Genomic DNA, 15,854 nt, shown 5'->3' with positions numbered 1-15,854 from the left:
CTCCCAGTTAATTGTGCTACCTTTTCCCAATGCTATCAACTTAAAAGTGCTCTTTCTTTATTGTTTCTGCAAGATAATCGCGGGCAACAATCGCCTGAATAAAGTGTGGAAAAAGGTCTGTACTTTAGCTGCCCCAAGCAGACTAAAGGAATAGTAACGCTGTTTACTAATGGACTTGTCGCTCTCCTCCGTAATTGTCCTTCCCCGGTCCTCAATGTGTCCACGTCTGGTCTCTCATCTGTTGTGATTTGATTTTGTTTTTTTACCCCCTTCTTTTGATGTTCCGTGTGTTGATTATGGCTCACGGAACAGAACGGCAAGGTTTAATTGTCAGTTGTGATTTCTATCCTCACAGATTGGTGTATGGAACTCCCAAACTGGCCTTAATTTAACAGAAAACAACAAGGACATGGGTACCAACGTCACAGACTCCATGGCCAACAGGACCCTCATTGTCACCACTATTCTGGTACGGCAAATAAAATATCCATCCATACATCTATCCATCTGTCTATCCATTCTCCATCCACCCATCCATAATCCTCTTCTTATCCGGGTCCGGGAAGAAGGGGCAACAGTCTCAGTAGAGAAGTCCAGGCTTCCTCGTCTCTGGTCACTTGCTAGGCCAGCTGTGAGATATAAACCCTCCAGGGTGTCCTAGGTCTGCCATTGGGCCTTCTCCCAGCTGGGCATGCCCACACAAGGGAGACGTACAGGAGGCACGTGGATTGGATCCACTCTGAGCTCTGGATGCTCTACTCTGAGCCCCTGCCGGATGACTGAGCTCCTCACCCTACGTGACCATAGGTGAGGGTGGGAACATAGATCGACTGGTAAATTGAGAGCTTTGCCTTCTGGCTCAGCTCTCTCTTCACTACGATGGTCTGGTACAGCAACTGCATTACTGCAGAAGGTCCGGCGATCCACATGTCGGTCTCACGCTCGAAAACCTCGCTCCCAAATCAAAGGTTGCAATCAACCATGGCCTCATATTTGGAGGCGCTTTCTCAGAAGTTTCACAAACGGCCCCAGTAAACACTGAAGGTCACAACCTGACGAGGCCACCAGGATCATCATCTGCAAACAGCAGAGACAAGAACCCAAGTCCCCCAAACTCGACTCCCTGGACTTTGAGCTTTTCCTTGCCCGGATGGGCGTTCAGATCAGGGGATGTCAATTGTTGTTTATTGTTGCCAGCTTATAAAGCTCTTTGAGGCTCTTTTATGATTAAGGGCTATTTAAATAAACTTGAGTTGACTTGATATGTACCACAAAAGCATAAAAAAACAGGTCCAATAAAAGAGTAAGATCCAATGAAACTGTTTGTTTGTTGAAGACGTTCACCTTTAATCCAAGAAGTTCTACATTTTTAAGTGTGGTGTTTCCCTGGTTTATGTCCCTGGTGGGTGTGGTCACAATAGGGTCGTTGCATGGCATGGCTGATGAACAATCCTACATAGCAATAGGTTGTTTGTCTGCCTCGTGGCAAAACACCTTGTTAGGGGCCACTCTTCCTGTGGAATGAAACAATCTTTGGGGTGCAAACTTAGTCCTCTGTTTGGAAGGCTGTTGTGGTTTAACATAGATGGCTTATTTGACGCCCATTTCAAGCCATCGGCCCTCCCTATCCAGAATCTGGACAACATGGTCCCCTCTTTTTAAGATGCAAATTAACTGCTGACTCTGGGCCCAAAGAAATCGCTGTCCTATGTTGTGCCATGTGTTTGAGACCTTATGGATTAAAGGTGAAACGTCTTCAACAAGAGTCCAGTTGCCTTAATTCAACCTTTGCGGACTACCATGACCTGCATGACTGAAAATTTACACAAACATGTGAACAGTGTTTTGAACCACATAGAAAATTAGGGAAAACTACGACTATGGACCCAATATACGTACAGTACATATCCCCGAAGAAGATATAGATATTGAATGATGCATTTGCACATTTTAAAGGGGACCTATTGTGCTTTTTCCACTTTTCTGACCTATAAAGTAAGTGAGAATGTAGTATTCTCGTGTTAAACGAAGAAGTTTAGGATGGCTCTGAACGCTTGGTTTCATAAGGTGTGGTAAAACTGCCCCTTTGTGATGTCACAGAGGGGTGGACTTCCTTACGTACTGTATAAACTCTCTTGCCCTCCCCTAAGCGCTGCTGTGCAGTTTACTTGCTAGCAAAGCCTCGAAAGGGAACACCACATTTGTTTACAATTCCTAAAGACGTCACTATCAGGCACAAGTGGCTGGAGTTCCTGATTCCCTACCAGCAAAAGGCATGCATTTTAATCTGAATACATCTGAATAGGTGCAGATTCTGGAAGAACTAGAAAACTTTGTGTGCTGGTTATCATGTGTAGCTGCTCTATAGGAGTCCACAACTCAATACAAAGGGCCGAAAAATGAGCATAATAGTTCCCCTTTATGGAAGGACTGCTATGTCCCGTTGCAGGAAAATCCTTACGTGATGTACAAGAAGTCTGATAAGCCGCTGTATGGAAACGACCGCTTCGAGGGCTACTGTCTGGACCTCCTCAAGGAGCTTTCCAACATTTTGGGCTTCTCCTACGAGGTCAAGCTGGTGTCAGACGGTAAATATGGTGCCCAGAATGACAAAGGGGAGTGGAACGGCATGGTGCGCGAACTTATCGACCATGTAAGTGCCTTCACACTGGAGGACGTTGAAGTGATCCGGCAGAGATTTTTAATGGTGCTTGTCACGGTCACCAGGTGGCTGATCTGGCAGTGGCTCCCCTCACCATCACCTATGTGAGGGAAAAGGTGATAGATTTCTCCAAGCCCTTCATGACTCTGGGGATCAGTATCCTCTACCACAAACCCAACGGCACCAATCCAGGGGTTTTCTCCTTCCTCAACCCACTGTCTCCTGATATCTGGATGTATGTGTTGCTGGCCTGCCTTGGTGTGAGCTGTGTGCTCTTTGTCATCGCCAGGTAACGTGGTTTCATTTGCATGGAACCAGAACCAAAAGCAATAAGCGACACCCTAAAGACACAAATTTGCAATGGTATCTGTTTGGTCATCCAGGTTCACCCCCTATGAATGGTACAATCCTCACCCCTGCAACCCAGACTCAGACGTGGTTGAAAACAATTTTACCCTCATAAACAGTGTGTGGTTTGGCGTTGGAGCACTCATGCAGCAAGGTAAGCTTCTTCAGAAGTCTGTCATTGAACGATTGGTTGTTTCAGTGCCAAATGATTTTTGTGGCACCTTTCAGGGTCTGAGTTGATGCCCAAGGCCCTCTCTACAAGGATAGTGGGTGGAATCTGGTGGTTCTTTACACTGATCATTATATCATCCTACACTGCCAACTTGGCCGCCTTCCTCACTGTGGAGAGGATGGACTCGCCTATCGACTCTGCAGATGACTTGGCCAAGCAAACCAAAATAGAGTACGGCGCCGTAAGAGACGGCTCCACCATGACTTTTTTTAAGGTAACCGGTAACAAATACAACAAATAAGCACGATGCATTGACTCTACTGGTGGAACAAGTAAACTTTCTAGCCTAACACGTTTTCATCCTAGTCAAAGTTATGGCGTAGGAGAGGGAGTCACAGAGCCTTTCACATGCAATAATAATTTGATGGACCGGAAGATCATGAGTCAGGGGTGGTTGTTGACTGAGGTCAAAACCCACAAACATAAATCCTTGAAAGAATTGAGTGACTATTTACGTGAGGCAAAGCAGGCAAATGGTAGTTTGCATCCATTTAAGTTAATACTGCAGCCAAAATGGTAATGTTTTCATTGCTATTGTCCAGTGATGGCCTGCTGTTAGCAAAGGATTTTAGGTTCTGAGGCGCATGGTCTAGACCAGGGGTGGGCAAACTTTTTGACTCGTGGGCCGCATTGAGTTAACAAAAATTGTCCGGGGCGCCCGGAAAATATATTTAACACACACAACATTTTACGCTTATAATTCTATTCTAACATTCTGCATTGAATTAGTTGTCTAATTTATTTGTAAAAGTGTCATACTAACAGCTGTATGTTCTCGTGTCCCTTTTTTCAGGAGCACTTTAAACATCAGACCACATCAAATTACGAAATTGAATTTTACTTTTTTGTGTGTTTTTTTTTAATCCGACTTGCAAGTCATGTTGCCAGCTTGTATGTTAAAAGTTGAGATACTGAGAAAGCAACTGGCGGGCCGGATTCAAACGCTTGGTGGGCCGCATGTGGCCCCCGGGCTGTGGTTTGCCCACCCCTGGTCTAGACCTTCCACTGTTGAGCTATTATCTGTGTTACAACAGAAATCCAAGATCTCCACCTATGAGAAGATGTGGGCCTTTATGAGCAGCAGGAAAAACACAGCTTTGGTGAAGAACAACCGCGAGGGCATCCAGCGGGTCCTCACCACTGACTACGCTCTGCTGATGGAGTCTACTAGCATAGAGTACATCAGCCAGCGCAACTGCAACCTCACGCAGATCGGAGGTCTGATAGATTCAAAGGGCTACGGCGTGGGAACGCCAATCGGTACGGGATATTGATCACAGCAATGACAGGAAAGCCCATCATGAGAATGTTTTTTATACATTTCCGCAGGTTCACCTTACAGAGACAAAGTGACCATTGCCATCCTGCAGCTTCAGGAGGAAGGCAAGCTGCACATGATGAAGGAGAAATGGTGGAGGGGAAACGGTTGCCCCGAGGAGGACAGCAAAGAGGCCAGCGCTCTGGGTGTGGAGAACATTGGGGGCATATTCATCGTGCTGGCGGCCGGACTAGTCCTTTCCGTTTTTGTCGCCATCGGAGAGTTTATCTACAAGTCCAGAAAGAACCTGGACATCGAGGAGGTCAGTGTCGGCCAGTGCGAATGGCACAACAAGTATTGACGCATTGTTGGGGATGCTGGAGGACTTGAACTCGACACAACTTTGAGGTTCCATGGTGAACTCTGTGAATGTGTCGAACCGCATTGTTACAATCAGAACTTTTAGAGTTTAGTGTTTTCTGTAGTTTTGATGTAGAGCTCATGAATATTTTAATCGGAATACATTAAAACCCTTTGGGAGGATTTGACACCACGATGCTTGACCATGGCCTTGCTGTTTTACAGGAAAAGAATGTCATTCCTGTTTTTGTAGGCAAGTGATGCTAAGCATTCCCGTATTTAAAACAAACACTTATACATGCTCATGTATTTTGAAAGAGCTTTTCATTTTACCAATGATAATTGTTTCTAAATCAGTTGTATTTATCAAGTTACTTTGTGTTTTTTTTTTTGTTTTTTTGAGCATGTTGGTGTCTCATCAGCATTGTTTCAGAATGGGAAAAATAAGTTACGTGAGAACATTACATCCTTTTAACCCTCATACTGATGCTTGTGTCTTTTCCTTGCCTGGCGTTGGATCTCACACGTAACATTTGACATCTTACAAGAACAAGTCTTAACTTCTTTGAAACTTTCTCGTGCTTCACAACGGTAATCACGTAACGGTTACTCTATCACAGTACATTTGTCCATCTATCCCTCTATGTATGTCTGCTTAGCCAAGGTCGGGTCTCGGGTGCAGCACCCTAAGCAAGGAAGCCTAGACTTCCCTTCCCCCGCTGCTTCATCCAGCTCCCTGAAGTGTTCCCAGGCCAGCTGAGAGACATAGTCTCTCCAACAGGTTCTGGGTCTTCTCCCGGGGAGGCGTCTGGGAGGCATCTTGATCAGATGCCAGAGCCACCTCAACAGGCTCCTATAATGCGGAGGAGCAGCAGTTCTGAGGGACAACCCAACCACGCTAGAGAGGAAACTTATTCCGGGCCACTTGTATCTGTGATCTTGTCCTTTTTTCTTTTTCTTGTCTTCTTTGAAAGCGAACTGTAAATTTGCAAAAATGACATTTATAGTTCATGGCGCCAGCAGTTCAGCCTAATTTCATTATTTCTCATTCTCTGCACTTGCTTTGTCCATTGTTGTCTTAAACTTTCCTCTTTTGGAAAAGAAAACATACTTACAGTCACTTAGATATTGCGAACATCCAGCAGCAACACATTTTGGCATAGATACTATTTAGATGAAAAATATACTGACCCAAGTCCAGTATTTACCTGAACAAGTGTTTGTTTATTTTGCTTTAGCTAAGAGGTATAACCCCCATGACATCACTTCCGGAAATGAGACTGAACTGCCAGAGCTAGCTCATCAACATGAATTATAAATGTCATTTTTGTGAATTTAAATTTACATTTTGATATTTAAGCAGAAATGGTGAATCATGTGAAACTCCTCCACTTGGTGCATTCCAGGTGAAAACCATCGACTATGAATTGTAGGTGTTGATTCTCGTCTTAGCCACTTCCCACTCGACTGCAAAGCGATACAATTACATTTGTTTCAGCATCTAAGGATACTGTTCTTTTACTTCTCCTATTCAACAAAAGCGAGGACTCTAAAACGCCATCTCTAAAAGTACATTCTTTTCTTAGTTAATCTGACATATACAAAGACCGGGGTGCTGGCTCGCTGGGGTCGTTACGTCCTCTGGTGTGTCTCACTTCAGTGGGAGATTACAGTATTATGCCCCTCCTTTCCATAATCCTGTCAATGAAATACTACCCTGAAAATGAAGTTCATAGAGACGGCGGCGTGCAATCAGGATACAGTCGCTAAACAGCTTATACGATTAATGTTGTGTCACTAAGAGGTCGTGGACCTTATGTTGGGAATGATAGTCAAGTATTGTGTCTTTCTCAGGGTAACACTGTGACCCCTGCAAGAGAATATCCGCATTGGAGGCTGTGGATCAGCGTGGCATAATACTAGCAAGAAAAGTTCATTCAACAGCGTGAACTGCTATGAACACCAAAGTCATCCAATTAAGAAGCGTATTGTTTGGCTGCAAAATGAAAGCTACTGTTGCAGCAATTTTTGCCCTCAGAATTCCATTGCTTGCAATACAAGTGATTTAGCATACGTTTGCAAGAGGACAAACCTCCAGATGTTTTAATTAATTTCTAATCCCCCTGTTTCCTAATCCTTTACTCGCGACTCTTGCTTTTCACGGGATAATCACAGGTATAATTGTGAAAAGGAAGCACCGTAAGAAGCAAACAAGCCATGCAGTCTATCAAAACAATGTGAAACAAGCGAGTGTATGGTTTGGGTATTTTATCAATGGCAGGTTGGGTGGAGAAGACACATATCAAGACGTATCCACTTCAAGTGTTCTTTGCATTAATCTGGCCTTGTAATGACCGGTTAAGGTTTTGGTATTCTGATGAATTCCAGGATTGGGCTTAAAACTGCTTTCATTTTGTTTGCCGGCCTTTAATCTTCTAACCCTGCGTTCTTAATCAGAACTGGGAGCAGGTTTTTAATCTCGCATGAATGAGGCCGCGGATTAGCAGCCTCTGACCTTGCCATGCCGCACAGCTGCTTCCTCCTCAAATCAAGTCTCTTCCTTCCCCGTGTTGCTCACAAAAAAAAAACGAAACAAAAAACAGGATCATCAGACTTTTTTTCTTCCTCTTGCATTACCATACAAAACGGTACATTGAAGACCCAAGCACCGGGATGGGAGAACCCTAATTTGAGTGGAAGTGCAAGTGAAAGTAATTGAAGGTGACTTTTGATGAGTGGCAACTTGAGGATTTTCTTCCCATGTGTGTCACGCCAGCCAGCACAGGGACATGATATCTCATGTCTGTGATGTTGTCATCATCGTGCAATCCTTTTGACTTGCAGCTTTGCGTGTGTGTGATCTTATTTCTAGAAGATGACAGGACACCGGGGGTGTCCAAAGTGTGGCCTGGGGGCCATACAGGTATATGGCTTGTGGCTACATTTTTTTATTCACATTCTAGAAATATCATTTTTATCGTTTGTGAGAAACAAACAATGAAGTTAAAATGTTTGGATGTTTGTGAGGAAAAAGTAATAATATTAAGAGGAAAAGGTCAAAATATTATGGGATTAAAGTCCTAACATTACAAGATGTGAACAAAAGATTAAATATTTGGCAAATTATGTATAAAAAAAGCAAATGAAAAAAAACACCAGAAATTGTACAATAAAGTCAAAATATTCAGAAAAAAAATCAAAACCAGAATGAACTCGTTGTATGGGGGGAAATAATGCTCTTTCAGTAGCATAGAACTGAAATATTAAAAACAAAGTTAAGACATAATATTATTTAAAAACAAGCAACAAAGTTGTAATTTTTGGTAATAATACGAAAATAAAGTCTAAATATTATGGTAATAAAGTCAGAATTTTGAAAATAAATTTACCACTGAAAGAAGATAAAAGAGACAAGAAAAAAAGTGGAAATTATGAGATACAAACGGCGCATGTGCCTCCTTTTTTACAAGAACCTTCATCACATATTATAATTTCCACTTTTTATCTCGTTAAGACTTACCCAGCCATCTTTCTATACCGCTTAACCTCACTAGGGTGGCGGGGGTATGCTGGAGCCTATCCCAGCTGACTTTGGGCGAGAGTCGGCGTACACCTTGGACTGGTCGCCAGCCAATGGCAGGGCACATATAGACAAACAACCATTCACATTCACATTCATAAGTATGGACAGTTTGTTGCCAATGAACGTAACATGCATGTTTTTGGAATGTGGGAGGAAACCGGACTACCCAAGCACGCACAGGGAGAACATGCTAACTCCACACTGAAATGTGATGGAGATTTGAGCCCAGATCTTCCTGATCTCCTAACTATATGTGGCCCTCAGTGGAAGAAGTCTGAGGCCCAGGAGGATGCAGTAAGAGTAATGACTAACATGTTGACTTGTACTGCCACCTCCTGGCACAGTGTTGGTGTTTCACATGACCATTTGAAAGCATGTAGGCAAACAAACAGTCTTTATTACAATGAGAATCATTAGATAAAAAGTGGCATGGCTATCAATAAAGGCTCTGGGTTAATGTGCAACAGTGCTTCAGAATGAGAGAAAAAATGCATTTTTTGTTTCACACAAGGCACATTTTGCATGGATGAGCATGTTTTCTCACGTGTACTCATGTAACACTTTAAGGTATGCTGGAACCATCCCTATCTACTGTTTGATCTAATGTTATTGATCATGTCATATAGTAGTGACAGTATCCTACAGTCAAAGCTCAGTTAGTGCTGATTTGCATATCTGTTCCATGAAAGGGCAGCAAGGTGCAATAACGCAGTACCAGACAAGACCAGAAGAATCATTGGGAGTATTTGTTGAGGTGTGAGAGTTAGGAGGAGGGGAGTTTTCCCTGAGAAATCAAACAATTCTTATTAGGTTGAAGACTGATAACCTGCTTGGTCATCACTGTGCTACAGTAAAGCATTCAACAAATACAGTATGGATATATTTTCCTCTCAGGGTCAGATTCGGCCAAAGCAAAAAACAAGTCTGGATGGAAGTCCCTGGATATGATTGATAAGAAAAGAGACCTTCTTTTGAACGTCCAGCCTGCTGAGACTCTAAAGATCAACTCACCACTTTCCCCACGAGGCCTTACTTGTTGTTACAGGCAGCGTGTGGTAGGGGGGAGGAGTCGGGAGAGGAGAGCTTGGCCAGGAACTGCATGTGGTCCTGGTCTGAGGTGAGCTCCACGCTCTTACACAACCTGCACAGACTCTGGCGGGTTTCCTCCAGGTTCTGCTCCAGCTCTGCTCGCTCCTGAAGCAGCTTCTCTTTCTCGCTTTTCTGGAAGAACATCACAATGCATTGGAACGGGACTGGAGATTTTGTCCGAAATAGGCGAAATCCGTTATAAAAAATCCGATATATGCAATGAATTTTTATTGGAAATGCATTACAGAAAAATCGGTTCTTTTTTATCTGTCCGTTGTGAGCGAATTTCCGATATATCCGAGTCCGATATATCCGAGGTTTACTGTATTAGTATCAACTTTGCTCTTTCGTCTCCATTTTTTCTGCAGCTTAACATTCATTCATTTTCTACCGCTTTTTCCTCACGTGGGTCGTGGGGGTGCTGGAGCCTATCCCAGCTGTCTTCGGGCGTAAGGCGGGGTACACCCTGGACTGGTCGCCAGCCAATCACAGGGCACATATAGACAAACAACCATTCACACTCACATTCATACCTATGGACAATTTGGAGTCGCCAATTAACCTAGCATGTTTTTGGAATGTGGGAGGAAACCGGAGTACCCGGAGAAAACCCACGCATGGGAGAACATGCAAACTCCACACAGAGATGCCCGAGGGTGGAATTGAACCCTGGTCTCCTAGCTGTGAGGTCTGCGCACTAACCACTCGACCGCCGTGCCGCCCAGTTTAACATTTTCCAAATATTTTTCTTGGACATCCCTGACATCCAAGTTAGAATTTGCTGCTGACGCTATGAGTGGTTGTTGGTCATTGGTCTATTCTTGATGGTTGAATGACACTTACTAATATTTTGATTTCACCGTCCAGCTGGTGTATGCTTTCCATCTTCCTCTTCCTACACCGCTGTGCTGCCGCACGGTTTTTGCTGCGCCTGCGGACGTCGTGGACAAACTCCAGCTGCTCCGGGCTCATGTGATGGCGCTTGAGGAGCTGCTGGAAGGCGCTGCGACTCAGCGCCGAAATCTGCTCCACTGGGAATGGAAGTTGCATCTGCAGAGTGGCACAGACGTTATTGGTTTGATTTGAAATGCATATCAATCATGCAGTTGGGAACGTGAGGATGACCTCTGCTGCTCTTCTGCTGTTAGCTTCCGTATCTCCATCCGTGTCCATGTCTGAATCCTCCCCGGAGTTGAGCGAGGATACACAAGGGCTCTTCTCCGACTGGGACAGAGTGTCGGTGCGTGAGTTTGGGTCCTCGCTTGCGTCAAGCTCCCTGAGAAAGGGACAGTCTGCTGGATTGGAGCTCAGGTCCAGCTGTTTGAGCCAATGGAATTCTGAGGCTTTTTCTGGACTACTGTGGTCCACAGAGTCCAACGGGGGGAGAGTCTGAGCCTGAGACTGGCACAGGTCGGACCAAAATCCCTTGGCCAGATGTTCGGCCACTTCCCTCTCCTCTCTGCTTCTCCCTGGGAATCCCTCGTCTTTGTCTGGCTGGCTCTGTTCTAACAACTGAGCACAAGCTTCGGAGCCGAGAGGACAAGAACCGAGGCCACAGTTTGGGTCCATGCCAAGTCTTTCCACAGCGTCTTCAACTCCTGGCTGCATCAGATCTTGTGGGTCCAAGTCCTCCTCTGCTGAGAGCTCACACGGCAACCCGCAGTCGGTCAGACTCACCTGGCTTTGGCTGCAAACGTCTTCAACGGCCAAACACATCTGAGAAGGGTGACCTGCTGCATCCTGATCAGGCAACGACAACATGGGACAAACAACGCTGGCTGATAGTTCCAGTGGTAAGGAGGGCATCTGAGGGCCGCAGGTCTCCAAGCAGAAGTCGCCATCTCTGCCGCGAGGGAGCAGATGAGTGAAGTCCGTTTGCGACTTTGCCCCGCTCGTGGCCTGGTCACGACCTTGACAGCACACTGCCTGCTTGACTTCATGCGGCTTACCCTCAGAAAACTTTGGGATTAGGAAATCAAAGCACGCCAACTCCAGGTTGTGAAATCCCAGGAATTTTGCGCAGCTTTGAACGGCGTGGATGTTTTCTTTGCTGAAGAGCAACTTGGACGTGTAGGCAAACTGCAGCAGAGGTTCGAAGCCTTGCACCGTCACCTGAGGCAGGAAGGGTGGAACATTGCTAAGAACATCTAAAACTGTCAGCAAATCACCAAATGCGCCTCACAGACTCAACACAGCACAGGTACCTGTACTTAGACTTGCTGTCTAAGCCTGTCCAGACAATACTGAGCAGGACTCTTAAAGGGTCCCTGGCATTATTTATCTACGTGGCTTAAATATGTTAGACATTGTTTTTAATGAAGATAAGATATGCCTTTATTAGTCCCACAAGGATATATTGCAGGTTTACAGAAGCAAAATTACAAGAGCGCACAAGAGCAGAGAAAGTGTTAAGTCAAGGAAATGCAAATTAAGAAGTTATATACACTTATTTACTGCTTTGCTTTATTGCACTAGTTATTGCACAGTTATTGCACAGAATTGTGGATTTGTTCTTGTTATCTGTTTGACAGATGCAGGAAGCAATGACCTCATTATGTTCTACATCGTTCCATTTTTGAAAGCGAACAGTAACTTTGCAAACATTTCCAGAAGTGACGCCATCGAAGTACAATCACGCATCTTACCAAACATAGCGCTGTACGAGACAGCAGGAGAATGTTTATAGTCATAACCAAGATTTCAGTCATGTGTCAATAGTTTATAATTTTTTTAAAAGTTTATCAATTGTTTTTCATTTATAGATAAAATAGAGAACTATTAGAACATGAACTTAAACCTTAGGCTGAATCCCAATTCTATCCATTAGCCCTTCCCCTTCGTCTTAACCCATCAAACCTAGGGCCAAGGGAACAAAACCACAAAGAAATGGGACACCACTTGATTATTATTACATCATCGCCCTTCATTTTACATATTGTAACATTTATTGCAAATCAAATGTAATAAATAACAGCTTACAAGCAGCACTGTAACAACATAAAAATAGAATGTATCACATATGCATATGAAACAGAAATAATAACATCAAAAACTTCATCAACAAATGTATAAACATTATCAAGCATCATTTTGGCTTGCAAAGGTTAATTTGGCCAAGCTCTCCTCCTATCATTGACGTTCTCTCTCAGATTGTTTTCATGAGAAAAAACAGAATTGCATTTTGTTGTATTTGACTTTTCTATAGTGAGATTGTAGCTTTGGAATGATACTGGAATGCTGTGTGCTGACTTCACTTGGCTCGGCATCTCCTGCAGGAATAACACACATGCATGATTGATGGGCTACAAATATCAAATCATTGTAAATACAATCATAATAGTAACATAGCAAAAGTGTGCCGAAAACAAATATAGAGTGATAGTAAAAAAATTAGATGGACAAGGTTAGATTCCTAAAGCTGTATGAAGTTTAATGATAATAATAATTAATAATTGCGTTGTGCTGTCCACATACGGCCATGTTTACATCTTTAATTTAGCTCACTTGACCATCCATACTGATAATAAACAATAAACATATCTCACCATATCAATTGCTGGTGGACTGGGGTGGCTATAATTCACAGCAAATATTTACGTGGAGTAGCAACTTATTGAGTACATAATAAAACATGAATGACGTTACTATGAAACTGAATTATTGTGAAATTACTTACATTTTTATGTTTCTTTTGGTTTCCGCACTTCTGTCTTCTTAGCAAGTGTTCCCCTTCGTTTCTAGGGTGGCCGGGGACCACACTTGCTATGAAGGGATGTTTAGCCCTTAGCACTTACCCCTTGGTTTAAGCAGAATTGGGACACCACTTGATTCTCGTGAACACGTAAAACCGACGGGTAAGAGGTAAGACAAGAGCAAAGGGGTAGAATTGGGATTCAGCCTTAAAGATGTGGAGATGACGACTGGTCACCTTCGAAACACAGAATGCTAAGTGATTCAGTGATATGTTCACTGAAAAAAACAGAACTGGAGGTGGGCGTCCATCTGTCTCTCCTTCTCTGCAATTGCTTCCTCCATTTCTGTCTTAAACCTTCCTCTTTTGGAAATTAAAAACTTACAGTATCAGTGGGATACCGTGAACATCCAGCAGCAACACAACATTTTGGCATGACCAAAATGAAAAATATGATGAAAAATATATTGACTCTGTTTTAGCTGACCCCGGTGACGTCACTTCTGGATACTGCGAGAGCTAGCTTGTCAAGGCTGGTATAAAAGCATTTTTTTTGTGAATTTACCTTTTTCTTAAAAAAATTAAACAATGTAGAGCATAATTGCAAACAATATATAACATATACTAGCAAAGATGATGAATAATGTAAGGGAGCTTTTAAAAGGGACTCCAGGCGTCCGTTTCCTCTTAATAGTGACATGTACATTTATACACATACTAAAATCATATAATCACTTTTTGTTTTTAATAAATGCAGCTTTTCCAAAAGGAGCTATCGACACTGACCTTGTGAGGCAGGGTGACAACGGCATTGTGTCTGGAGTCGCCGGCAATACAGCTGTGGAAGTACTCGCTACAGGAGGCCAAGACGGAGGAGTGGGCCCGAAAGCTCCTGTCCTCCACCACCACAGTCACGTCACACAAGACGTCCCGCTGCCGCTGCTCGTTGAGACACTGCAGCACGTGAGCGCTGTGCACGGCCGACTGAAAGGTGAACACCGAGGCACGCTGACCTTGGAGGAACATGGTCAACTCTCTACGTGAGAGTCCAAATATTAGAAATAGCCCTTAGTATGATGCAGCGATGCAAAGTACAACCACAATAATAAACATTACGAAATGACTAGGCCTTTGCTTTGCAAAGAAAGATTTTACAGCTCTTGTATTGGATCCTGGTAAATATGACATAATGTATGATGTAATACGGCAGTGGCGGCGCTCAGGAAAGAAAAATAAACACTTAATAAATACAACTTGCTCGTCATCCTTAGTTATGTTAAGTGAGTAAATGGCAAAATATGCTCCAGAAAATCAGCTTTTTTGGAGATGTTGATTGCCCACGATCAAGTACATTTACATAACATAAAATACTATAAATCACAGACAAAAAAATATATACACATTATATATAAACAATATAATCTATAATTAAATATCACAGAAATATTGTGCCTTAGCTACCCGCCTCTCACCCGAAGTTAGCTGGGATAGGCTCCAGCATACCCCCGCAACCTTTCTATATGAGCTATATAGAAAATGGATGGATATTGTGCCTTAACAATAAATACCCCACAGAATTACCACTTCCAACTGTAAAAAAAATAAACAAAAAAAATAGTTTTAACTTAATCATGAGGTCAGACAACACTTTTGCAACACTATACAGTATACAATATGTATACAATATTAAATAATGATATTAAGCTAAGACTACTTTTGCAGACTATACTTAGTGGACATTTTATTAGGTACACCAACACAGTGCAATGGTCTGTTTTTGATTGACACGTCAGAGATGTATGTTAGTGAATTAGCTACATTTGAGGGACAAAATAGTAGAAACCTCAACATAATTCAGTGCAGCTCCACAATTGTTCGTGAATCCGCAAAGGGAGATAGACGCTCCTGTATTGATTAGATAATAAAGGTGTACCCCAATGAAGTGTCCGATTTGTTAAGAGTATGGTGTATTAGATTTATATGGTTTATTGTAAACCAATAGCTACCCTGCTTTGGCCACACTATCAGAACTAAATTCCTGTATAAACTACATAAGCTGTGTTTATAAGGCTAAATATCCAAATAAACTCCATATAATAGCTGGTTTAGCTTGAAATGTAAGCTCGTCGAAAAAAGTCGAAAATGCTGACTCATGTTTGGACAACTTGAGCGACCACAGCGAAAAAGTCAAATTCAAAGTTTACACCGTGTGTGTTCATTTTGTCGTTAAATGGTCAAACAATATTCATTAAACTTATGTGACCATGTTCAAAAACGCCAGAAAGTATTCATGAGCTTTTTTTTTTACTCTTATAGGCGAGGCCGTTATCGACTTGAGTCAACGTTACTACAGCACAGGCGAGCGTAAACTTGATTAAAAAAAATCAACGTACTATTTACTTGAACTGTAAGTAGTTATGAATAATAAGAAACACGAGTACCGACCTTTTGTGTCAGCTTGTTAAGCTTGTTAAGGGTACCATTTGTGTAGTTTCGGTCGCGACGAATCTGCCCATCCGGAACCACAGTCAGCAAAAGGAGAAGCAGGCTTTTGCGCATGCGTAGTGCACAAACCAGCACACTGCAGCATGACACGTGAAGTCTTATAGTATTGTATTTTTTTTTACATAT

At 42.9% G+C, this 15,854-nt stretch overlaps 2 protein-coding genes across 3 annotated transcripts in view; one reads left to right on the top strand and one right to left on the bottom strand.

Moving 5' to 3' along the window:
• The window catches only part of LOC131134329 (glutamate receptor ionotropic, kainate 1), a 31,830-nt gene extending 26,344 nt beyond the window's left edge, over nt 1-5,486 (top strand). Inside the window, exons 9-16 of one of the 2 annotated variants that reach the window (XM_058079476.1) lie at nt 74-115; nt 356-469; nt 2,450-2,653; nt 2,728-2,951; nt 3,046-3,164; nt 3,239-3,456; nt 4,277-4,502; nt 4,572-5,485. In XM_058079476.1, coding sequence (XP_057935459.1) covers nt 74-115; nt 356-469; nt 2,450-2,653; nt 2,728-2,951; nt 3,046-3,164; nt 3,239-3,456; nt 4,277-4,502; nt 4,572-4,861 — 1,437 coding nt within the window. In that variant the 3' untranslated portion in view covers nt 4,862-5,485. Of the gene's footprint in view, nt 1-73; nt 116-355; nt 470-2,449; nt 2,654-2,727; nt 2,952-3,045; nt 3,165-3,238; nt 3,457-4,276; nt 4,503-4,571 lie in introns of both variants that reach the window. The other variant, XM_058079477.1, reaches the window with a different exon arrangement.
• LOC131134332 (transcription regulator protein BACH1-like) lies at nt 4,275-15,802 on the bottom strand. Its single transcript, XM_058079484.1, has 5 exons — nt 15,669-15,802; nt 14,010-14,259; nt 10,658-11,644; nt 10,376-10,582; nt 4,275-9,664 (listed from the first exon to the last, which is right to left on the bottom strand). Exons 2-5 carry the CDS (start codon nt 14,247-14,249, stop codon nt 9,473-9,475), a joined length of 1,626 nt encoding a protein of 541 aa, XP_057935467.1. The 5' UTR covers nt 14,250-14,259; nt 15,669-15,802; the 3' UTR covers nt 4,275-9,472.
• Nucleotides 15,803-15,854: the final 52 nt, after the last annotated feature.

This window comes from Doryrhamphus excisus, chromosome 8 (assembly GCF_030265055.1).
Source record: "Doryrhamphus excisus isolate RoL2022-K1 chromosome 8, RoL_Dexc_1.0, whole genome shotgun sequence".
Lineage (NCBI taxonomy): Eukaryota > Metazoa > Chordata > Actinopteri > Syngnathiformes > Syngnathidae > Doryrhamphus > Doryrhamphus excisus.
The sequence above is the reverse complement of the archived record's forward strand: the minus strand, read 5'-3'. Positions and strand labels throughout refer to the sequence as shown.